General features: G+C 42.0%; 2 protein-coding genes across 5 annotated transcripts in view; one reads left to right on the forward strand and one right to left on the reverse strand.

Moving 5' to 3' along the window:
• The window catches only part of LOC135221282 (BAI1-associated protein 3-like), a 464,894-nt gene that overhangs the window by 436,687 nt on the left and 2,167 nt on the right, over positions 1 to 26,040 (forward strand). Inside the window, exons 25-28 of the mRNA XM_064259094.1 lie at positions 7,071 to 7,208; positions 7,360 to 7,537; positions 7,742 to 7,865; positions 11,432 to 11,640. Coding sequence (XP_064115164.1) covers positions 7,071 to 7,208; positions 7,360 to 7,537; positions 7,742 to 7,865; positions 11,432 to 11,640 — 649 coding nt within the window. The remainder of the gene's footprint in view (positions 1 to 7,070; positions 7,209 to 7,359; positions 7,538 to 7,741; positions 7,866 to 11,431; positions 11,641 to 26,040) is intronic.
• Positions 1 to 26,040, reverse strand: part of LOC135220927 (uncharacterized) — a 241,443-nt gene that overhangs the window by 37,416 nt on the left and 177,987 nt on the right. For 3 of the 4 annotated variants that reach the window (XM_064258581.1, XM_064258580.1, XM_064258583.1), the window contains one exon: positions 25,953 to 26,018. The exons of the other annotated variant lie outside the window; for it this stretch is intronic. The gene's annotated coding sequence lies outside the window, so the exon portion shown is untranslated. The remainder of the gene's footprint in view (positions 1 to 25,952; positions 26,019 to 26,040) is intronic. 4 annotated transcript variants of the gene reach the window in all.

The following is a 26,040-nucleotide window of genomic DNA, read 5'->3' on the forward strand; positions in this document are numbered from 1 at the left end:
CTCCTTGAAGCAAGTTTGTGTCCTAGAAATTGCTTTACTGACTTCGCTATTTCTTTTCTCTTGGCTGATGGAATCGACAGAGTATGGGAGGATATATTCCATTGAATGCCCAGCCACTGAAAAGTTTGACTCCGGAGTGAGTCTTGATTTTGTCCTGTTTATCTTGAACCCTAGATATTCCAGGAAACTGGATTACTTTCAGTGTGCTTTGCGACATTCCTCGACTGTTGGAGCCCAAATTAACCAATCGTCGAGATACGCTACTACCATGATCCCCTGCGCCCTTAGTTGTTGGACGACCACTTCCGCCAACTTCATGAACACCCTGGGTGCCACGTTCAGACTGAAGGGAACTACCTTGAAGGAGAAATGCTTGATCTCCTATCTTGAAGCCAGATAAGGGCGACGAAAGTGTCTGGCCAATAGGGATATGATAGTATGCGTCTGTAAGATCGATAGAGGTGGTGACGGCCCCCACGGGGAAGTAAGGTCCGCACCTGCGAGATGGTGAGCCATCTTGAACTTGTCGCAGCGAATGGTCAAGTTTAAACGGGATAAGTCTAAGATTACCCTTCTTTTTTGTGAGCCTTTCTTTGGAACGCTGAACAAGCGCCCTTGAAATTTTAATCTGTTGACTCTCGCTATTGCTCCTTTCTGAAGGAGGTCCTCCGCATACTCCGTCAATTCTTTTGATGGAAGTTGAAGGAAAGGTCTGGGTGGGGGCGGATTCGCAACCCAACTCCAACCCAGGCCTTTCGACACAATACTTTGTGCCCATTTGCTGAATCCCCACCGGTGCCGGAAAGAAGAAACAGCCTCCCTCCTACCTGGAAGTTCTCATTGCTGCTGGTAACCTCCGCGGCCTCCCGGAAGTGTTTTCCTCTATTAGGGACCTTCCTGATCCTCTATGGACGAAAGGATCGCTTACCTCTGCCCTCCCCTACCCGAGCGGTCATACTGCTGAAAGGCCTGGCCTTCGAACACTTGGTTGAAGGCTGGGGAGACAGCGTAAGAGGTGGAAGGTTGAGGCTGGGGGGAAATCACGTAGATAGGCTGTGATTGTGCCTTGGAGGTAGAGGGTTGGGCTGCCTGCACCAACGGAACAGCCGAAACAGGCTGGGCGAAGCGTTGTTGTTTCTTTTGGTAAGGCTGGAAACGTCTGGGTGGGTTTTCCTCTGAGCCTTACCCCTTACTGCTGGTCTTGGCGTCTCTTTGCAGTGAGACCCCAACGATCCTTAAGGCTTTGGTTAAGCCTTGTAGCTTCCGCCTGGACCTCCTTAACCATTGCATCGGGGAAGAGGTCTGCTCCCCAGATGTTTGATGAAAGCAACTTATTCGGTTCATGCCGAATAGTTGCTTCCTGGAGGACATGCTTCCGACAATTCGTTCTGGCTGTGGCGAACTCAAACATGTCAGACTGAACCGTTTGTGTCAGTGACTTGGTGAGAAGCTTAAAGAGTGGCTCGGAACCGTAAGCAATGGTAGCCACTTCCGTCATGGCCATGGTGTTAATAGACCTGGCTAGCCTAGACTTGGCCTCAAACTCCGCCTGAATGAGGCTGTCCGGAAGGTTCTAGGCAGCTTCTCACCAAACTGATCCATAGCACAGTCTGGTTTGAGTTTGCCCGCCGAAAAAGTGTTGGGCAGGTCTTCCCACCCCCAATTACTCCGGTTGAGGGAAGCAAAGGAGATGTGGGGTCTGCTTCCTTTAGCTGTGGTAACGACTCCCCCTTCTGGGCCGCTGGGATAGTGACCGTAGCTATTTTGGTAAGGAAGGGAAGCGGAGTTCCCTCTTCCATTGTGAAAAATGGTGAAGGGACTCTTAAAAGGTTGAATCTTCGTGTTTGAACAATCCATGTCCTCTAAGCACCTGAGCCATTCTCTTTGAGCCTGGTCACGTGGAATAGAGGACTGTCTCTTTAGGGACCTTGTCATCTCTCATCATGGCTGCGTCAGTGAGTCTGGCGTAGCCAATGAACGGTGCTGTAGATCCCTCCAGGTAGAACTCGAAGTCCTCAATCCTTCGAGTACCACACTCCGGAATTGAAATAAGCCCGTCCTGGAAGGGGGTGTATGACGCCAACCCTCCAGGGGTTATTCATAGAGAACGGAGGCAGAGAGTCATGAGGTGGAAGCTGAGCCATACCTGTGCCGAAAGGTGGGGGAGTAGCTAGAGGAGCCTGGCTAAGTTCGGCGATGATGTTCATCCTGGGAAGGTGATCCTGTCGGACAACCGGGTCGGAGAACATCTGCTCCATACTGTTTTTGAGGAGAACAGACCAAATCCCCCCATGTGTTGTTAACAGACCAGCATTGGGATCCAAAGCCGGAGCTGCTGCGGAGGTGGTTGGGTAACTCTGAAACAGGTACCAAGGGGAGAGGAGAAACGGCTGACTCCGCCGGAGTATGTGATCTCTCCTTGGAAGACCTACTCCTTGAGGATTTGGAGCCGGACCCAGAAAGCTCTAGACCTCTCTGCTCCGGGGTTCGTAGCCGGAGACTTGCGAGATGTTGACGCCAACGAAGTCTTTTGGACGACGACGACGTCTTGCTTAGGGTTTTCACAACCGTCTGGTCCTTTGACCTTAGGTCTTACTGAAGCGTCAGGAGAAGTATAAAGGAGCTCAGCTCCTGTAAAGCCTTGGAAGGAAGCTGGAGAGTTAGCAGGAGTAGAAGACCCAGTGGCGCCCAAGGGAAGCCCTTGGGCGTCCAACGTACCTACCTCGACCAACAGGTCGTCAACACCTACCATTGGTTCAATATTCAGATCCAGTGTCGCAACTTCCGACGAGATGTCTTGGCCTGGTTCACTCAACGAAGCGGCGAGCTGTTGCTGAATCGCCGCCATAGTCGGGGCTGCCTCTGCCGGGTCGACGTAACCCGTTGACTTGCCACCGGGGAAGATTAGGACAGCCAACCTCTTCTCAAGAATGTAGGGCTGTCCCTTGGCGGCGTTCTTGCCAAAACCGCCGACCCAAGCCCTCAGGGTTGCCAGGGCGGTGTCTCTAACAGCGGGAGCCTGGAAGAGAGGGTTATTTGTTAGTTATAAGTTTAACTTAAGATTAAAACTTAAGTAATAGGCTTAGTCTAAAAACATAGGGGATGCGAGATCCCATATAAAACAAGCTTAAGTTTAAAATAAGAGATTAAAATTAAACTTAAGAACTATAACCTTGTAGGGATTAGCGAACGGAGTTGGGAATACTTACCCCGTCTAAGAGCTGGCTCACCAGATCGTAGCAAATAGTGCAGGTCTCGTGGAACCAGACTTGAAGATTCCCGTGCGGAGTCGCGCATGGAGCATGGGATCTGCAGACTTCATGCCCACAGGGGTCCTGGAGCAGGGCATTGCATCCTGGATGCTCACAGTTGGTGGTCTGTAAGTGAAAAGATACTATGAGCATCGTAAAAGATATCACTTACAGGCTAGAGGCTAAAAGAACTCCGCTGCATGCCGGAGCGCGAAAAAATTTTGGGCATAACCCCTCCCTTACCGCCTGAATAGGCTAGAACCCCGGAGAGATCCGGTGTGATAACGTAGGTAACGGAGGGATTTGGCTTAAGGTAGCTTAAATTAAACTTACTATAGTTTAAATTAAATACTAAACACTTAAACCTAGCCATAGAAACGTACCGGAATAAATCCGGTGCGTGGCGGTGTTCGTGTCGCGATATCAGCGCGACGGGGTGGTTAGGAAAGACCAAACTGTACGCCTGCAGTCCGCCCGCCAGGGTGAACTAGCACCTTTCCACGTGGATGCCGGAGCTCCGGTAAATAAAGAGCACCAGTAAGCCGGGAAAGAGCGAGAGGGCGAAACAGACTCGAGCTAGCAACGGAGCGACGGAGTAACGACGGAGGGGGGAAGGCCAGTCCCCCCCCTTAGTCATCCGAGCGCGCCGTGAAGCCAGAGAACGGTCAGGTCCAGTCCTGGGTCTGTCCAGCCCCCCCTACTCCCTCCGCCTAGGGAGAGAAGGAGGCAGGCGCAGGTATGTGGAGCGAGCGAGGACAGACCAACTTACTATAGTTTAAATTAAATACTAAACACTTAAACCTAAAGCCATAGAACGTACCGGAATAAATCCGGTGCGTGGCGGTGTTCGTGTCGCGATATCAGCGCGACGGGGTGGTTAGGAAAGACCAACTGTACGCCTGCAGTCCGCCGCCAGGGTTGTGAACTAGCACCTTTCCACGTGGATGCCGGAGCTCCGGTAAATAAAGAGCACCAGTAAGCCGGGAAAGAGCGAGAGGGCGAAACAGACTCGAGCTAGCAACGGAGCGACGGAGTAACGACGGAGGGGGGGAAGGCCAGTCCCCCCCTTAGTCATCCGAGCGCGCCGTGAAGCCAGAGAACGGTCAGGTCCAGTCCTGGGTCTGTCCAGCCCCCCCTACTCCCTCCGCCTAGGGAGAGAAGGAGGCAGGCGCAGGATGTGGAGTGAGCGAGGACAGACCCCCACCCCCCCCCCCCCCCCCCCCGGCCCTATGGAGGAGCGGGAGGAGGGTAAGGTGACTGGACAGGCGCCTGGCTGCTCTGTGATCACATAGTGACCACGGAGCGGTAACATGCGAATACAATGAAACAACATAGCCTAGGATAAAGCAACCAACTAATCAGAGAGATGCTATACAGAAGCAACCGAACTGAAGAGCGGAAGCAATAATGGTGGGGATACCAAGGTAATACATAACCTAGGCTACGTGAAATGCCAGATGCCGTAGGCTAACCTAAAATATAAAATAACCAAAAAATCACTTAACGTTAGAGAAAGAAAATAAATCAGTAGGAGAAAAATCCAGGAGTGTACGACTAACCCGAAAGAAAGTCTACCACTCAAAGCTAGCCGGGGCCGATACTAAGAGCTGTGGCTAGGTCTGGATGGAAGATGCCTACGCAAGGTGAAGAAGACATGCATGCATGACATAAACCCAGTAGGCTGGACCCCTAACATAAAATAGATAACTAACAATAGAGCGTAAGGAAATAAGGGAAGGTTCTGGGTATGGAAGACCAAGAACGAACCCGCCACGAGGCAGAACCATGCTGCCATGCTTCCGACCAAGAGCCCGTATTTATACCTAAAAAATGGCAAATACTGACTCAGGGACGGAAAAAACCCAATAGCAATAACAACTGATTACTTAACTTAGCTGCTGCGATGGCTGCACGCTCCATGACTAATAAATCCAAGATAGGGGCACAAAAAACACAGAGCAAAAAAGGGCACGTGTGTACGCGGTGCGCTAACTGAAAAGGATGTCCACCAGAGGCGCAGCAGTCGGCAGCATGGGATGGAGTAGTAGTAGTTGCTGCCCACTCTGTGGGTCGGCTCCCCTCTAGTGGGGATTTTGTAGTAGGAGATTTCTATTGGCAAGTGGTTCGTGGTAGTGGTCTCACTCGCCATAGTGTTCATACCGACACCCTCTTGGAGGGTGAGCGAGTCAGTAGTAACTGACCTTTTCTTTATTTTATTTATCTGGTATGTGTTAGTACATTTACCTTAGAAATAATGGATTAAAGGATATTTCGCGCAGCGACACGAACTGAGCCCAGAAATATACGTTTTCTTTACTCTATTTTATGACTGACTTCTGAAATATACCTAGTGATGCAAAGAAAACATAATTTACTCTGAGGGAAAAAGAAAATGGCATCCCATGAATTAAGGGAAACATTAGTATATGTGCGAAAATGTATACATACTTACGTAGTAGCTACTGTAACTATTTTTACGCCAACCATTTGTTTCTTTTTTAAGGACATGTATTAAACTAAATTTTAAATAAAATTGAAGTAACTTTAATTCATTTGAAAGTTAGCTTAACAGTTAGGGAGGCATGATTAGGGTCATATTTAGTGTTCAAACTCTAGAAGCAAGCATTTATTAACATTTTTAGAGGCCGTGCCAAACTTACATGAAACTTCCCCTTGTGCTAGGGGGTCTGGAACATAACCTCGTGTAAGTTCGGGGTAATACTGTATTCATGTAAGGACATAAAGCCAAGTGGGAGACAAGATCGGGATATTTTAAGGCTTGATCCAGTATTTCAGTTCCCATCTTGCTAAGTGATATGCATCAACTTCAAATGGGAACAAAAACCATCTGTCTGAAAAGTTCTGCTGATTTTAGTGTTGGATAACCAGATAACACAGAGGGTGTGGGAGACAGGGGCGTTCAAAGTCACCCAGTCAGCCAATTACATTCATATGCATAAGTGGAAAAAGACTACATATTGGGTACATCATTCTTAAGGAATTATTATTACATACATAAATAAATGGAGAAAAGTGAAAAGTTGAACGACTTCTTTTACACCACTACTCCTTTGCTGTGAGGTGTTATCTCTATTAATACAAAATAAATAATTTGGAAGGAAATGACTTGGCCCAAATTCTCTTGGGATAGAGGATCAGTCAAAGAGGGCTTTAGTGTTAGTTGAGGGAGGTGGAGGTCGATTGATTGATTTAATGTTCTCTGGCATCGGGATAACTAGGTCATTGATGCTGAGGGAGAGAGATGGAGGGGAGACATCTTAGCCAGCATATTATTTCTGGGCTCAGCCGGTCAGAGACTTCTGACATGTCCAATTTAGCAGTTCTGTGGTATTATAGCAATATTTTACTAGAAATAGTGCTAAAGAGGACACATTTCACTGGGCGACATGGCTTCCTCGCCCAGAAATAGATTTTTCCTACGTCAAAATCCCTTTTATGTGCTCCACAGGCAGTGACATTGGTGGGACCACAGTTAGTGCATATTTAATAAACATGAAAGTCAGATCTGTATTACAGGTTCCATAGTAAACTATTCCAAGATGTATTTTGTTCATCATCAAGTCCAGTTAGTATTTCCACAAATGTATACATACTGTGCTATAATAAATTTTTATTTTATGAACATTATATATAATATTTCCACAAATGTGTATATAATGTACTATAATAAATTTAAATTTTATGAATATTATAACTGGGAAAAGTGAAATCAAGACATATTCAGGAAAGATTAAAGATTAATCTAGCATTTATCAGTACAAAAATACACATAATAATTTTTCTTCTTTGTCTTTGAAGGAAAAACAAGAGGCCTTTTTTGTTCGTTTGTATGATGCTTTGGGTTTACTAAGGGGATTTTTCCATGCTCATGGACGGGGACTAGATAGTACCACACTCATGGGAGAGGAGTACTCTGCTCTAGAAAGACAATTAAGGGTAAGCTTTATTCTTGTTAAGACATGCTAGTAAATAGTGTACACTACTGTTTATACTGTAATGAATAATACAAAACTGGCCTAGAATGTAATATATTATAAAACCTATGTTACTGTTAATAATTATTTTATTCTTATTTTATAATTCATAGCTACACAAGACTTCAACTGAGGCTCTAATTGAAGCTTATCATTTAGAACGACTAGTGGTACAAGAGAGGACAGAGGCTTCAGAATATGGAGCATTGTTTGTTAGAGTGTATTTCAACCATGACTCACTCTGTGTTGAAGTTCTTCAAGCAAGAAATATCATTCCATTAGACCCTAACGGTAGGAATGGTTCTCTCTTGTGTCTTAAGCTTAGGCTGGTCATCAATAAACTACCAAATATAATTCTCTCCTCTCTCTTTCAATTGTTCTTTATACCTATAAACTACCACATTTAAAATCCAGTTGTAGAATAAAAAATTTACAGTTCAGTAGGTACTCTGTTATTTAAACATTTTTATATTGATTTAAATTGTCTTTACACAGGTTTCAGCGATCCATTTGTGGTGATAGAACTATTACCTAAGCGGCTTTTTCCTGGATCAGCTCCACAGCAAACTAACGTCCACAAAAAGACCCTTCACCCACTTTTTGACGAATGTTTTGAGTTGTAAGTTGTACAGTAATTAAGATTTTAACATGTGACTTCCCTTCTTTGTTTTTTGTTTGTATGGTGCTTTTACGTTGCATGGAACCAATGGTTATTCAGCAACGGGACCAACAGCTTTACGTGACTTCCGAACCACGTCGAGAGTGAACTTCTATCACCAGAAATACACATCTCTCACTCCTCAATGGAATGGCTGAGAATCGAACCCGCGACCACAGAGGTGGGACGCCATTACCATACCAACCACGCCGCTGAGGCGCTGTGACTTCCCTTCTTCCAAGGGGAAGAATTAAATACCAAGGGAACCTTATTCTTTTGCTTAAGTATTTATTAAAGGCATCCTTGTAGACAGATTTGATAGTCTGTAGCTGCTAGCCCTTACATAAGTGTCTATTCCTCTACTGTTCAATAGCCATACAGTTGTTAGACCAATTTTGCTAAGGTCTTAGTCTGACTCTTGACATTCTTACTCCTTGGAGCTATAGATTTCATACATTCTCCTTCCTTTGAACTCACACTGGTTCCTTTAGGCCCCTCATCTTTCTGGGGAGTTTACAGTTCAGTTCCCTCTTAAGTTGTTATCCTGGATAAGCTAAAAGTAGTGGAAGTGTGTGTTTTTGTGTTTTTCAGAAACAAGTTAATGTTTTTCTATACAGACCCAGCCCCTTCTCCTGACCCTATTTCTGTATTGCATCTATTTATACTGTGAAAGAAGTGATGGGTAACCATAGTATATACACATATGCACTGATTTAGCAAGGACAGTAGATCTTAATTTTTCTTCTTTATAGGAATGAAGTGACTAGGCTTTTTTGCAAATGTATTTATATGGTACTGCTATAGTACTAAGAAATGTTTTGTTGTATAATCATCATTGCCTCAGAAGCTGTGCATAAGGCCTTGTGAAATTCTGCTACTTTTTTTTCCCTAGCCCTTTTCACTCCTACAAATCTCTACTACCTCCAGCCTCCCATCTAATAATTCTCATCCAAATAGGTCTGGATCTTCCAACACTTCTCGTGCCCTGAGGGTAGTATGAAGGACATGCCCAAGTCTTCTCTTATCAACCATTCATCATTATCATATGTACATGCCGAATTTCATAAATCCCCATGTGGTATAATTTCTGGTTCTATCTGCTGTGCAATTTCTAATATTCATATAATATTCACACAGTTTTGTCTCGAATTGACAAAAATTTTAGATATACAGGCAGTCCTCGGGTTACGATAGGTTCGGCTTACGACGTTCCGAGGTTAAGGTCTTCTCAATTATATTCATCAGACATTATTTCCAGGGTTACGACGCATGTTCCAAGGTTACGATGCCTACAACGCTCATCTGGCAGATAAAATATGAGACCAAAAATGCAAAATAATCAATATTTGAAGGTTTTTTGGATGAAAAATGCAATAAGAATGCAGTTTACATAGTTTTCAATGCACCCAAAGCATTAAAAGTAAGGTTTTCTAAGGATTTTTTATGATGTTCCGGCTTACGACAATTTTCGGCTTACAACGAGTCTCAAGAACGGAACCCCCATCATAGTCCGGGGATTGCCTGTACTATAGTAATTTCATTGTCATATTATTCATGTCTGTATAGTGGTTCAGATCTAATGTATGGTACATATTCATTTTCATACTATTATTTCCAGTTCTAATTCAGCCTGCCATTGTTTAATATTCATGTCTTTTGGCTAAATTCTAACACTAGAGAAGCTATACTATTGTATATCTTTGTACCTAAATAGTCTTAAGACTTGGTACAAGTCTACATCTAGCGTAGGAGTGTTCAACCTTTTCCTCCCCACATACCCTTTTGGGTATTTTGTAATGTCAGTAATGTACTCCCTTCACTTTGTGTAATATGGAAAACAAAACTAACTTGGGAAAAACTGTACAGAAGGGAATTAAGTACATAACTCTTCCAGAAATAACCAATAATATTGTAAACATATAGAATTCCATAAAAAACAGACAATTTTTTATACAGTAATTATGTACCTCTGGCTCTGCAGCAAATTTTCAAGGTTATGGTACTGAACTGCAAAAACAAAATGCATTATTATTACATCAGCTGCAAAGGTAGTTAATGAAACGGCTGAAACTGTTTTCATTAACTATCCTAGTTGGCCGAGGAGCAGATTTTGCTAAAGCACATTGAAGGTTGGCATCTAACATTCATTAGTTTGTCATGGGGAGCACGTACCCCCCTCACAGACCCTTGGTGTACCCCAGAGCTATGCGTACCCCAGTTTGAAAACTCCTAATCCAGCATTACATCATATCTTTGAGCATAGAGTTCCATCATGCTGTTTTTATTAGATTTATCTAAAATCTCTCTTTAGATGCATGATGCATTCTGTTAAAGTTCTGAAAATATTTAAATATTTTAGCAACGAAGAGTGTTATCTGTGTTAAGTCTGTCAAGATTTCATTTGTTTATTATTTTGTCAAGTTTTATAATTTATTATTTAAAATTGAAAGAATTATATTAGGTTATAAAGCTGATGACTTGATGACTTAAGTTATTGCTTCCAAATTTTAAAGTAACCCTTAAGATGATAAACATGAACATTTTCTTAAATAGTTACCATTGAATAAATTGTGTAGTATGTGGTATGGCCACTTATCACATTAACATGATTAACAAATGTGGCAAATAATTTACAATTTGACAAGTGCAGTATAAAATTTTAGACATCTCCCCTGAATAAAGTAAAAAAGCAATGCTAGACCATGACTAGTTATTACACACATAAATACAGTATACATTCTTAATATTGAGAAGAATATGTATTTTAAAAACTCTAAAAACCTCACTTATTATATACTAGATTCTTTTAGTTTCTGTGTCCTTTGAGCAGTGCTTTACTTGAGCTTAATGATGATGTTAGCTTAATGAATGAAAATACTTCTGTCAATGATGATCACACAGAACATGGAAGAAATGAGTGTTAAAGAAATGTCAGAAAGTTGTCATGTATTTTATTTTGTTACATATTTCTTTGACAGCCTACATATATATATCACATAAATTTGATACTTATTTCATATTTTTTAATTATTGCCATAAAGAATAGAGAGCCTGCAGCTACCCAAGATTATTCTTGTTTGTATCTTATTTTGCTATTCAAAGAGCAGCTTATACAACATACCCAGTGTATGCATTTACATATCTAAAATTTATTTAACAGTGAAAAGTGTAGCAGGTAATATCAAATTTATAATACAATCATAGGTAGAATTTCGGTGTTTTGTAAACAGGGAATTTCTTTCTTTGAGATTTTTTGTTTGGTAGAGGTAAAAGTGCAGCCTCATTACAACTCTAGAACCCCTTTTCGATATGTCAGTAGGAACCACTGGTATAGTGAAAACAAGTAGTATACATTTTCAGCATTGCTTAGTAATTTCTTTTGACACTTAAAGTATTGTTTTCTTGATTTCTGTAAATAAGAAAAATTTATAGAACTGGATGGAATCAGATGTGTTTCAGATAGGAACAGTCATAACAGTTTCACTGGTATACATTCTAAATACATAATTTTTTTATTTGAAATACAGCCCTGCAACCTTGGAAAGTTGCCAGTCAGAGGGTGCCATGATCCTTTTTACTCTGATGGATCATGACGTCATCACTTGCAATGACTTCGGAGGAGAAGCCTTTCTTTCTCTCAACACCATACCAGGAGTTGTTCCTTCTTCAGCTTCAGTTGATAATTTCCATGGACTTAAACCCATCGAGCTCAACCTTATGTTCCAAAAGGATCCAGGTAAGAGGCAAAATGCAATACTGTATCAGTTTCTCATATTACACGTTTTTGGATTAATTGGTAGATCTTTGACTTTAAAGCAACAACCTATTAGGAATATTTACCAAGTGTATTTGCTCATACGCGAACAAACCTTCGGTCTTAACAATAGGATAATTTCTAGCGCCTAGCTGGATCTGGTTAAATTGCAGATGAAAGCAAGGAATCTTGCGAGACCTGGCAACGCGTGCGTATATCAGGTGAAGAGCGGTTAAGGACCACGCATCCACGCCACCGCGTCAGTCTTTTCTTAACCTCCTGGATGAGAGTTGTGGTTGACCTCTCTCAGCCTTTACCCAGTTCATTGCCCATTTTCTCTTGTGTTTTAGTGTGTGTGTGTGTGTGTGTGCTGTTCTTATGGCTTCTTCTGCTCCATCTTGGCCTCGTCAACGTGTGTGCCCTGGAACTCCAGGTTTTCCTTGTTCTTGTATTTTGGCTTCGGCTGCGACCGACTCCCACGTCACTTGTAGTAGGTGTCGCTGTAACATTTGTACAATAACGAATCCCTGCACGGAATGCTGTGCGTGGCCTAGAGAGCAGTGGAATTTATTTTATAGTAAGAGAGAGCATCGTAGGGTTTCTACTCTTCCTTCTTAGGAGGGCTTTTCTTCTCCTCTTCTCAATGCTTTGTCTCCTGCTGCTGTCACACCCCATACTTGTGTTGTGTCTTTGTCCCCTTCCTTTTCTTCCATCGATTCGTCATTGGAAGTATCAGGAGGCCCTCAGGCTGATTCATGTAATGTTGCCCCTTCTTCTTTGGGAGTTAATTTGATTCCCGAGAGGGAGGAGGCTTTCCAGGAGGAAGTGCAGAAGATGCTGGACAAGGATGCGATAGAAGAAGTGGTGCGTCCGTCTCCAGGGTCTTACAGTCACATCTTCTTGGTACCCAAGGTGGCGGGAGGTTGGAGACCTGTGATCGACTTATCCACCTTGAATCACTGCATCAGGAAGACAAGGTTCAAGATGGAGACCGCGTGTTCAATGTTGGCAGCAGTGAGGGAAGGTGACTTCACGCTGTCGATAGACTTGAGGGACGCATACTTCCAGATCCCTATTTATCTGACGTCCAGGAAGTTCCTTCGCTTCTCTCTCGGAGACAAGGTCTTCGTGTTCAAAGCCTTGTGCTTCGGGCTGACCACAGCCTCTCAAGTGTTCACAAGGGTCTTCTCTCTCGTCTCAGTTGGGCCCATGCTCAGGGGATCTGTTTGCTGAGGTACCTCAACGATTGGTTGGTCTTGGCAGGTTCCAGGGCAAAGCTGCTGCAGGATATAGATCGTCTGCTTTGGTTTTGTCTGGAACTGGGCATCGTGGTCGACCAGGAAAAGTCAAACCTCGTACCCAGTCAAAGGATTCTTTACCTGGGCATGGTCATCGATACGTACAGCGGTTGCATGAGTTTTTCTGTCAGATTAGAGGTTGGAGAAGTTGCAAGTGGTTGCGCGCGACTTTCTGTCGGAACCACATCAGTCAGCTCATCCGTGGCAGGTTCTTCTGGGAGTTTTGTCTTCCCTGGAGAAGCTGGCCCTTCATGGGCATCTTCATCTTCGTTCTCTACAATGGAGACTGGGGGAATTCTGGTCTCTGGCAGGGGCCTTACCCCTGTAAAAGGTTCCTCTGTCTCTGGAAGTGAAAGAAAACCTTCTTTGGTAGTTGGACAACCAAAATCTTTTGCGTTCTCTCCCACCGGACTTCCTTCTGTTTTCAGACACCTCCCTTGCAGGTTGGGGGGCTCATTCAGGCGGCCTCATTGCCTCAGGCATTTGGAGTTTGGAAGACAAACAGCAGCATATCAACATCTTGGAGTTGAAGGCAGCCTTTCTGGGTCTGAAGGAGTTGTGGGAGAAAGTAGAGGGTCATTTTGTCATTTTCATGTCAGACAACACCACGGTGGTTGCCTATGTGAACAAGCAGGGAGTCCTGATTTCATGTCAACTTCACGCCTTTGCCATCAAGGTTCACACCAGTGGGCGGTCAGCAATTCGGTAGAGCTCTCAGCCAGGTATATCCCAGGCAAACGGAATGTGGTCGCAGGCAAACTCGGTTGTTGGGATCAGATCCTAGGCACAGAGTGTTCCCTGCATCAGGTAGTAGCAGACAAGCTCTTCCAGGTTTGGGGGAGACCCATGCTGGACCTTTTTGTGACTCAGTTCAACAGGAAAATGGAGATACTCTCCAGATCCTTTAGCATTAGCAGAGGACACGTTCCAACATCCCTGGGACAACCTGGAGGTGTATGCTTTCCCTCCGTTTTGTTTGATCCATCAAGTCCTGAACAGGCTGATGAGTTTGCAGGGTCTCAGGATGACTTTGGTAGCCCCTCTGTGGCCTCAAGCGGAATGGTTTCCAGATCTGCTGTCGTAGGTTCCGAGGGAAATTCCCCCTTGGCAGCATCTCCTGTGTCAGCCGCATGTAGAAAGGTTCCACCAGTCCGTAGAATCCCTGTCTCTTCACAGTTGGAGGCTATCAAGTATCTCCTCTGAGGGAGAGGCTTTTCTCAAAGAACAGCAGGGCATATGTCCAGCAGTCTCAGAATGTTGACCTCTGCAGTTTACCAAGGCAAATGGGCGACCTACAGTGATTGGTGTTGTAAACAGGGTTTTTCTCCACTCGGAACCTCTATTCAGTTCATAGCAGACTTTTTACCCTTCCTCAGAGATGAGAAACGTTTGTCTGTTTCTGCCATTAGATGCTACAGGGCAGCACTGAATTTGGTGTTACGCCTTAGAGGTATCGAGATCTCATCCTGGGAACTTTCCATGCTAGTTAAGGGGTTCAAGCAATCGAGTTCTCCTAGGGAGCTCAAGCCTCTGATGTGGGATGTTTCCTTGGTTCTGAGAAGCTTCACTAAGGGTCCATATAAGCCTTTGCGTCCCTCACCTGCCAGGAACTTGACGCTTAAGACTGTTTTCCTCCTGGCCTTGGCATCTTTGAAGAGAGTGTGAGAGCTGCATGGTCTGAGCTACGATGTGAAGCACACCAGGGGCTGGGGGTCAGTGTCCTTTGAATTTGTCCCAGAATTCATGGCCAAGACCCAGAATCCCTCTGTGCATGATGATAGGTTCAATTCCTTTTCCATTCCATCACTGAATGGCTTTGTGGGTGGTGATGCTCAAGAGCTTTTGTTGTGTCCTGTCTGGGCCCTGCATTGCTATCTTAAAAGGACGCTGCACCTTAGACCAGGCCCTGCATTGCTGTCTTAAAAGGACGCAGCACCTTAGACCAGGCTGCCACAGACTTTTTGTTAGCACAGGACGTACAAAGTAAGAGGTGCCAAAGAATACTATCTCTTTTTGGATACAGGAAGCCATCAGACAGGCATACTTGACTCTTGATGATTCCATCGCCACGTCTGTGCAGGCTAGAGTGCATGACGTTAGGGGTATTGGTCCCTCTCTGGCTTTCAAAAAGAACTTGGCTGTACATAGAGTGCTGAGCACTGGTACTTGGTTACACCAGTCCACGTTCACCTCTTTCGATCTTAAGGATGTTTCTCACAGATCTGCGGACACGCTTTCCCTGGGTCCTGTGGTGGCTGCCCAACAGGTTGTGTAACTCACAGTTGCCCTTAACAGGGCACTTTTGTATCGTACCTAAGATGATTGTGTGGATGAGAGAATGAGTGAGTTGGCTGGTCTCCTTCTTTCTTTTGTACCTTTCCTTCTTCCTTCGGGTGGGTTAAGGAATAAACACGTCATCCGCTGGACTGGTCTGATGCAGGTGAGTTAAGGTAGTCATACTGATAGTGTGGTCGCTTGGTATGCAAATAACCAGCCCTCTATTCAGTAGCATATGCTCCGCTTCTTGGCAAGGGAGAGTTGGGAGTGGTAACAAACCCTGGTGTGTTGGTTTGTTATTGGACAGTCAAAGTTTCTCTTTGGTTCCTTATGCAATGATCCTCCTGTATATCATTGTATGACCCTCAGTGTCTAGGTGGTTAGATATTAATGTATCTAGCTTCTCATGGGCTTCAGTCCCTCTCAGGAAGTTATTTCTTCTGGAGCTGGACTGGTGGGTAGGCCCCCAGCTGGTTTAGGATGTCTTGTACCTCCCTCCAAGTATAAGTCTATCCTATTGTTAAGACCAAATGTTTGTTCGTGTATGAACAAATGACAAATTTTCTAAGACAATTTGTATTTTTCTTAGCTACAAACCTGAGGTCTTAACATTGTACTGCCCACCTCTGTCTGCTAAGACATCCTGAGTTGGGAAAGACTGACACAGTGGCGTGGGTTCGGGGTCCTTAACCACTCTTCAGCTGGTACACACACGCGTTGCCAGATCTCCCAAGATTCCTTGCTTTCATCTGAGATTTAACCGGATCCAGCCAGGTGCTAGAAATTATCCTATTGTTAAGACCTCAGGTTTGTAGATATGAAAAATACAAATTTTCTTAGAAAATTTGTCATTTTACAGCATATTATAGATAGTAATAATTATTCTTTGCAGTATTCCTTCAGCTCTGAGCTGTAACACTTCAACTTTTTCTCCAAATCGTGATTTGACTCTGTACCATCTGTTATAGTTTCATGAGATCTTGATGAAATGCATTTTTTCAAGGAAATGGAAGTCAACCCCTTCTATAGGTGTAAACTTTCAAAAGGATTTTGGCTGCAGAATTTTTAATTATAATCCAAGGTGAGAGATATGGAGATTGTTAAATTCCTAGATTATTTGCTTTCTTATGAGAGAGAGATTTCATTAAATTCCAAGATTATTTGCTTGTTAAGAGAGATTTCATTAAGTTCCTTATTTCATTTAATTTGAAGAGATTAGATCTACCACAACATTTTGTAAGGCCCATATTATTTTACATGCCAAAGAATATATTTGACAGCTATACTTGAGCTGGGACCTTTACGTTGAATTGTACTGTGGAGACAAGGTGCAAGTAAGAGGCAGCATCTGGGTACTTACTAATTTAATGTCACAAATTTCTGACAAGACATGGACTTAAGCAAACAGAAAGGTAGCATCTAACATGAAAGGAAGACAAGCATAACCTTATGGGGAGGTCAAACATAGCTTGAAAAGTCTCCAATGGCTCGGCAAAAGGTGGAGATGACGTCACAACAACAGAAGGAAGAGATGTCACCGCAGCTGATGTCATAGGATGTGAGGGTGCTGGGAGTGACGTCACGACATCTTGAGTGGCAGTGCTGGTCGATGGCCTCATTGGCAGAGCGATAAAGGGCAACCCAGTACGTAAGCATTGACATTGATACAGGCATCCTGCTAGGATCGAGCACACGAGAGTCAAAGTAATGTAGGCTTGGAGGTGGGGGAGCTGCCAATGGGGCCAGCGAGGGAGTACAAACCTCAAAGGAATGTGAGAGAAGGCCATCCAAGGAGGGGGAACCCAGTAGGCCTAGAGACGCCCAAACAGCCGCCATCTTGTTTGATTCGGAATCTGAAATAAAGGAAACAGAAGGCAAAGCCTCCTCCCTATCGGGAAGGAAATTAGATCCCACTGGAGAGGGGGCTACATTAACCATAATCTCATCCTCTGCAACTCCTGATACTTCCAACGACAAATCGATGGAAGAAAAGTTAAGAGACAGAAGTACATCTGAAGCAGGAGGAACGCTTCTATTTAGCGTAAATCTCTAGAAACTATTTATATGGGACAAGGTTATTATTTATTATATGAAGTGCTTTTAAGTTGAAGTATGACTTAAATACATCTTTTTGTGAACTACAGTTAGTTATTTTTTTTGTTAATAGATATTTGTTAATAGATAGCGCTGTTGTCTGGTTATCAGTAGTAAGGCCTAAGTGCCAAGGGACCCTCATAAAATACAAACATAACAAATTTGCATCTTTTCCTTGGCTCTTGTAAAGTTATCCTTTACTTCACTATATACAATAATACTGTATGTAGTCTCATATTACTATAGTATTATAAAATACAAACAAAGTGATAAATGTTTTGGTTTGAAAAAATAAGATTCAGCTGAGAGCAGAGGTAAGATCATTTCACCATATTTACCTCTATTCATAGTGATTTTCTTGCTGCTATTTAGCATACATAACTTAATTTCTAGAAAATAACTTAATTTCTAGAAACTACATATTTATATGTTGTGTTTTTATAACTTAATTTCTAGAAATTACATATTTATATGTTGTGTTTTTAAGTTGAAATATGACTTAAATACGTCTTGTTGTGAACTAGGTTAAGTTATATTTTTTGTTAATAGATGGTGTTGGGAGCATGTTTTATGTGTAAAAAAATTAACAGAGTCTATTCGCTATTTTCGTCCTATTCCATAATAATATGAGATGTACGTATTTATCTCTTATTGGCATAAAAACAACAATGAAAGGAGTTCTTTCACGGCCAGTATTTTTTATTAAAATACTTTTTTCTCCACTATACTAATCTGCTATCAAGTTTCATCCATGTTGCTGATGCACGATGATTTATAGTCATTAGCAGTGTGAACATTTTATTTTCTCTCTCTCTTTCGGGTTCAGCTACAACTGCAACTTAAATTTACCAGTACATACTATATTTCCTTGCAAATATTTTATCCATAGCAAATAAAGGTATACTATTGCAAAAATATTTCAGTCCTGTTCTACTTAACATCCTTGCCATTATTTTCTCCATATTAAATGAAGGTATAATGCAAAACCTTTAAGTCCTGTTCTACTTAACCCTTAAACGCCGAAGCGGTAAAAAAAAAAGTCTCCCGTGTGCCGGAGGTGTTTCAGAGTGAGCGCGGAAGCGGAAAAAATATTTTTTTCAAAAAATCACAGCACACTTAGTTTTCAAGATTAAGAGTTAATTTTTGGCTCCTTTTTTTGTCATTGGCTGAAGTTTAGTATGCAACCATCTGAAATGAAAAAAAATTATCATTATCATATATAAATAATGCGATATATGATAGCGCAAAAACGAAATTTCATATATAATTGTTTTCAAATCGCGCTGTGCGCGAAACGGTTAAAGGTAACAAGTTACTTTTTTTTCGTTGTAATGTACACTAAATTGCAATCATTTTGGTATATAACACATTGTAAAACGATAAAAGCAACACAGAGAAATTATTATCACAAAATATTGCATGAATTTGTAACGCGCGGACGTAAACAAATATTTTTTTCAAAATTCACCATAAATCTAATTATTGTCCTAAAGACTTCCAATTTCTTTCAAAATGAAGAACAATGATTGAATATTACTATACTGTAAGAATATTAGCTTACAAATGCAGTTTTTGACCATATTTGACGAGTTAACGTTGACCGAATGTCGAATTTTTTTATATATATTTTTTGATATGCAATTATTTCGGAAATAAGAAAAGCTACAACCTTCAAATATTTTTCGTTTTATTCTACATGAAATTGCGCACATTTTCATATATAAAACTCTATGAAATGCCTAATATGAAACGGAGCAAATATTCCGAGAATGGGACGTACGCATTTCGGAGATTTGTGGCGGAGAATCCGCGTGCGGAGGGAAGGAAAGTTTTTTTTTTTTAATTCACCATAAATCTAAATATTGTGCTAGAGACTTCGAATTTGTTTCAAGATGAAGATAAATGACTGAATATTACTAGACTGTAAGAGTTTTAGCTTACAATTGTGTTTTTCGACCATTTCGGTAGAGTCAAAGTTGACCGAACGTGGTTTTTTTTCTATTTATCGTGATTTATATGCAAATATTTCAAAAATGAGAAAAGCTACAACCTTCAATTATTTTTTGTTGTATTCTACATGATATTGCGCACATTTTCATATATAAAACTTTATGTAACGGCTAATTTAAAATGGTGCAAACATTACCACAATCGCACATGTGATTTTTTCGGAAGAGTTACCGCGCGGACATAAAGAAAATTTTATTTTTTCCATAAATTCACCATAAATCGAAATATTGTGCTAGAGACTTCCAATTTGTTGCAAAATGAAGGTAAATGCTTGAATATTACTAGAATATAAGCGTTTTAGCTTACAATTGCGTTTTTCGACCATTTTGGTAGAGTCAAAGTTGACCAAAGGTTGAAAATTTGTCACTTATCATTTTTTATATGAAAATATTTCAAAATTGATAAAAGCTACAACCATGGGTTGTTTTTAGTTGTATTGTGCATGAAATTGCGCACATTTTCATATATAAAACTTTATGTAACGGCTAATTTAAAATGGTGCAAACATTACCACAATCGTAAGTATGATTTTTTCGGAAGAGTTACCGCGCGGACGTAAGGAAAATGTTTTTTCATAAATTCACCATAAATCGAAATATTGTGCTAGAGACTTCCAATTAGTTGCAAAATTAAGGTAAATGATTGAATATTACTAAAATATAAGAGTTTTAGCTTACAATTGCGTTTTTTGACCATTTCGGTAGAGTCAAAGTTGACCGAAGGTTGAAATTTTGGCACTTATCGTTATTTATATGAAAATATCTCAAAACTGATAAAAGCTACAATCATGAGTATTTTTTTGTTGTATTCTACATAAAAATGCGCACATTTTCATATATAATACTTCATGTAACGGCTAATTTAAAATGGTACAAAAGTTATGTCAAAGTGACGAAATAATTTCCGAGATGTGTCACAGATACTTTTTAGTGCGACAAGAAAGAAATTCGCGCTTGCGTGCCTGCGTAACGATTGTAAACAAAACAACACCTTGATCCGTGAACTCCCAGCATCCCCCAAGGCGCGTGATTCAAGAGTTTTCGGCTGGTAGGCCTAAAAGTATTTTTCCGCGAATTTTTAAAAAACTTTTGTATGTCGACGTAAAATACGTCCAGTCGGCACCCGAGAGACAAAAAATGTCGACGTAAAATACATCCAGTCGGCGTTTAAGGGTTAATTAACGTCATTTGTAATGTCTACGGTAATTTATTACCATCATACAGTGGCTGAAATCCAAGCAGAACAATGTTATTATCAGATTTGTTCAGTTGTTGTAGCAAAATGACAAATTTTTAATCAATTTGTATTTTTCATAGCCAACAGCTAACAAACCTGAGGTCTTAACAATAGGATAAAGCTTCTTGTGCCAGCTGGAGACCGTTTAAAATTATTAGAGATTGTATAGCAAGGAATCTGTGAGATCTGGCAACTCTTTTGTATACGAGGTGGAAGCTGGTCGTCGACCAAGCAAGCACCTCATGACACGTTAGTCTTTCCCGCAACCCAGGAAAAAAATTTGAGAGAGGCAGCTAGAGGTGAGCAGTAAACATTAAGGGGAGGAGGAGGAGGAGGTTTATTTCTATGAAAAATGCAATAAAAATGCAGTTTTTAATACACCTAAAGCATTAAGATTAAGGTTTTCTAAGGATTTTTGACAATTTTCCAACTTAAGACAATTTTTGGCTTACGGTGCACCTCTAGAACGGAACCCCTGTCATATGCCAGGGACTGCCTGTATCTGCTCGTTGCCAGTCGATTGTACCTTCCAACTCAGTTCTTGGGAAAAGAAACTGAGAATCAAGGAAGATGGCAAAGCACTCTTATCACTCAACACTCCCATTGTCACAAACGCGTAAGTGTAAGGGAGTGGCACGGCTGTGGAAGAAAGATGATGAAGAATTCCTCTCACATACCGCATCTCCATGATCATCACGATTGTGAACACATACACGTAAGGGAGAGACACAGTCGTGAAGTGAAGTCAATGATGCATTCCTCACACATACAGGAGACACACAGCCATGTAGGGAAGTCAGTAATGCTTTCCCTTCTCATACTTCACTTCCAACCTCGCAAACGCATACGTGTAAGGGAGAAACACGGCCATGTTAAGAAAACAGTGATGCACTCCTATTGTGCGCAGAAGACGAAGCCACAAAGTCCTTAATTCTCCACCTGACTCAAAGGCGAGGGGGAGGAGGAGATGAAGAAGCAAATGTAATAAAACTCCCCCTTATACAACATCTCTTGCTAGAAGATGGAGGGGAAGAATCACTCCGTTTACAACTCTTCTTCCCAGAGAGAGCAGAATATTTTTCCCAAAAAACAGAATCCAGCCTTTCAAACAGTTTGAAACAGCGTCTCCAAAGGCGCAGCGAAAGCAAGCGATGACGTCATGGGCTGAGAGGATGCTGGGAGTGACATTACAGCATCTCTAAAGGCAGCATTGGTCGATGGCCATGCTTGCAGAGCGATAAGACGACCCAGAAAGCGTTGACGTTGACATAGGCATCCCACTAGGAGGCAGCACACGAGATCCAAAATAATGTAGTCCTGGAGGATGCAGGGGGTTACATGCCTCAAGAAATGAGACAGCAGGCCATCCATGGAGGGGGAACCCCGTAGGCCTAGCGACACCCAAACAGCCACCATCTTATTTGATTCCGAATCTGAAATTAATGAAACAGATGGTGTAGCCTCCTCCCTCTCAGAAAGGACACTATATCCCGCAGGAGAAGGGGGCTACATGACACATAACATCATCCTGTGCAACTTCCAGTACTTCCAACGACGAATCGATGGAAAAAAAGGAAGGAGACAGAGGTACAATTGCAGCAGGGGGAACGCTTCTGGAAGAGGGGGAAGCCGAATCGTCTAAACAAGGAGAAGGAAACCCCTCCCAAGAAGGAAGAGTAGAAACTCTACAATGCTCCCTCCTCCTGTAAAACATCTTCCACTGCAACTTAGGCCAGGCACGACATTCCGGGCAGGGATTAGTAACAGTACAAAAATTAAATCGGCACCCACTGCATGTCACATGGGAATCAGTGATTGTAGCAGCCAAAATCCTGGAGCACGGAAAACCTTGAACGACCGGGCACATGCATTGACAAGGCCGTGAAGACTCGGAGGACTCCATGACAAACAATCACACACACACACACAACTGAAAAAACAAAGTATCACGGGCAAACAACAAAGCAACCAACTTAGAAGAAGAGCAAAAGCATCTACTCTCCAAGGCGGTCAAAGAAGGACTAATGCATCACAAGGTGCTTGCTTGTTCAACGACAAGCTTCCACCTCGTATACACATAAGTTGCTAGATCACACAGATGTCTTGCTCTACAATTGTTTGATTTTTTTAACTGGTTTCCAGCTGGCATAAGGTGGTTTATCCTGTTGTTACCAAAGGTTTGTTCCACATATGAACAAACAGCTGTTGTCATTCAGTTATTTGTGGCTGTAGCGTTTATGCAACAATTACTGTATAATGTTACTTATGATACTTTTATCATTTTCTCTCTCTTTCTAAGCCAAGATTTGCCCATAAGTTAATCAAACCCGACATTAAACATTTGTAGAACTACAATGCAGACCATACTAAATGATTGGGCAAATGAAATTCCACGCTTTCATTAGAGAGTTATTACATATTAGGGCAAAATATCTGGCCGTTACACGTCTAAGACACTGTTAACAAGTCTAGGGCACTGCAAAGTGGATTGTGGCACCCATAGACTTTTGAATTTTGGTTGGCTACAATTTTCAGTTAGCATCAGGTAACTGGGGGCTGCCTGTACTGTAGTTCCTGCAAATACATGAATATCACTGCTTCAACCGTCCATCCTTGATTTGCTTTCTGGGGAAACTTGATGTTCTGCAGTAGGTCAAGTTTTGGATGGCAGATGCCCAGAGGGCCCAAGCAGGGCCCTACAGTACATTCAAACTCAGTGAAGGCTACAATTTGCTCTCTAGTAGGACTAAAACAATTTTAAGCAAATTTAAAAATTTCTTCTCCAGCAGTTTGAGGCCATCAGTGTTGTAAGTTTTTGAGCCAAGTATGTCCCAGTAATTTTAAATTTTACAATTGAAACAATACCTTTCTAATTGGATTTGTCTGTACCTTGTAAGTCATAGAGTGATTTTTATTGCTATTAAACATTTAAAACCATTCTCATCAGCCTATTATCTAATATGCATTGATAGACTTTTGCTAATGTTTACCAGCCAGTTTTTAATAGCTACAATGGAAAGGATAGTGACAGTTCAGAATTATTCAAATCACTTCTTACTAGAATGCCACATTTTTATGTCATTTGTATTTTTCTAGGTAAACAAACATGACAATTTTTTTAAGTAATTTGTATTTTTCCAAACATGCAAACCCCTGGTCTTTAGCTCATATACTATGGAGTATCCTTCTACACATGCACTGGACCAGCTGTGTAATGACCTAACAGGTACTACCCACTTGGAGATGGGATGCCCATTCTCACCCAAACTACATTACCTATTGTCTTTTCAGCCTGTATTCAGAACGAAAAACTGCAGAGAAAAAAAACTAAAGAGAAAAAACTAAGTGGGTTCAACAATGTGGGATACTGCAATTATGAAAGGACATGGTCTGTATACCTATGAGAAATACGAATTACGTTTTTAAATTTGGCATTTGTTCCTTTCATATAGGAAAAAACTCTACTTGGAAGCGAGACAGTACCCGCAGGTAGGGCTGAGCACCTGTTTTAGCAAAGGCACCATCACCAGAGGGTGGGGTAATGCTTCCCTCTATCCCTGCACCACATGTTGTGAACCAGAACCACACTGGACTAATCCCAAAGAACTCTGCTTTCTTTTGCAAAGGCAGGAAACTGTCAGTCAGCAGCTTTTGTTATGATCCTTGCCTCCCCCCATGATATGGGAGGAGAAATGAGAGCTCGCCTTTTACAATTGTAGAACATGAGCTTATAGTTACTTACTAATATGCTCATTTGAGTCCACTTTGTACCCTGGCACAAATTTTCATGGGTATGGGTTGTGAGAGAAAACATTTCACAAGCTGCACACACTAGCCAAAGCACTCAAATGAGTAGTGATACATTGACGGTTCCCACTAGTATCACTACTTGGTGAGCCACCACTACATACCCCACCAGAAAGTTGTCAGGGGACTTTTGGGCAACATCCCTCGAGTAGAACGAGTTGAAGATAGCCTTACAGTACTACTAGACTGCCACCCTCCCTCATTACATGTTGGCCAGAGAAGTTCCTCTGGAAAGCAGGAGGGGTCCCCAATGCCCCTGATGTTATGAGTTTATTGGAAATCAGAGGTTCCTCCACGTAACTGGGGAACTCATAGGATGATTACCTTCTATAACCTGGAGATAGTGTTTGGATGCCTCCTCCTTGCAACATCCCATACTCATGAAAAGGTGCTTGCACTCTGGTCTGAGATTCTTCATCTTGGTCTTCACCTTGGCATTAGTGAAGGGATGGAAGCAGGCTCTCAAACCTTGGGTTTGGAACCAAATTTTGGGATGTAGGAGAACAAGAGACATGAAGCCAAAAGAAAGGGTTACTAATCTTTCTGGTGCTAATTGGTACTAATGAAAGGTACAAACCCCAGGAGCACATTACTTATGATACTTCTGTAAAGCAAAGACTGTCAAAGTATTCTCTCATCTGGATTTCCACCTTAGATTTAGAGAAAAAGATTGAGAAAACTTCATCTCTCATCAAGAGAGACAAGACTTGGGATATCCCTCCTACCGAGGAATAATGGAATAAGATGGAGCCTGAGAGCATATTGAGAGAGAGGATTAGACATTGAGAGTCTAAATGGACTGGAACTCCAGTGCCAATCTACCTGGAGAAAGCCAATCACTGCTGGTATGGGCATCTCCTGCATAAAAGCCTACCAAGGCTTCTTACATGAGCACTAGAATCCCCCTTTCCCAATGCCCACCTGCATAGGGAAAGAGAGCAGGGTCGAAGTGGAGGTAGATGGCGAAGTCAAAGACAAAGAAGAAGAGTAACCACTTTTCTACTCCTCCCACCTCTGTCCTTACTCATGTCACATCACTGGTCAAGTCAGGAGCCAAAGACGTAAGTCACACGAAGGATTACTACAACCAGAAACCCCTTTTCCAATGCAGCAGTCAATAAAGCTGAGACCACCTAAGGAGGTTGTAAGGGCCTTCTTCCTTGCCAGGTTAAATTAGGAAGGCCATGACAGAAGAACTACGTACCTAATCTTTGGTAGACCAAACTTCGGCAGGAACTTCCAAAATGACCAAGTCTTATGGACCTAAAAAGTCAATAGTGCAGCATATAAGTTGGAGAACGACACCACTGTTGATAAACTCTTCATTAGAAGATGCTATATCTGGTAAATCCCAGATAACATTTTGCTTTGCGAAGAGAAGTCTATAACAGGAAAATCACTTGCAACCAAAATAAGTAAGAGAAGGAATGTTATCACTAGACATAAACTGCTAACAAAGGGGGGAATGTCTTGGTAACAATGACATAAGTTTTATTCTGTAAGAATAAAACAGGTGTGCTACAATAACTGTAATTAAACAAAAAAGAATGGCAATGAAAGAATATTACTTACACAAAATCCAAGTTCTCAAGCAGCAGTCAGGACGGCAAAAGGTAGCACACCTGTTCTCTACTGCATCTAAAAGAAAAGTGTGTGATAG

This window comes from Macrobrachium nipponense, chromosome 2, assembly GCF_015104395.2.
Source record: "Macrobrachium nipponense isolate FS-2020 chromosome 2, ASM1510439v2, whole genome shotgun sequence".
NCBI classification, from domain to species: domain Eukaryota; kingdom Metazoa; phylum Arthropoda; class Malacostraca; order Decapoda; family Palaemonidae; genus Macrobrachium; species Macrobrachium nipponense.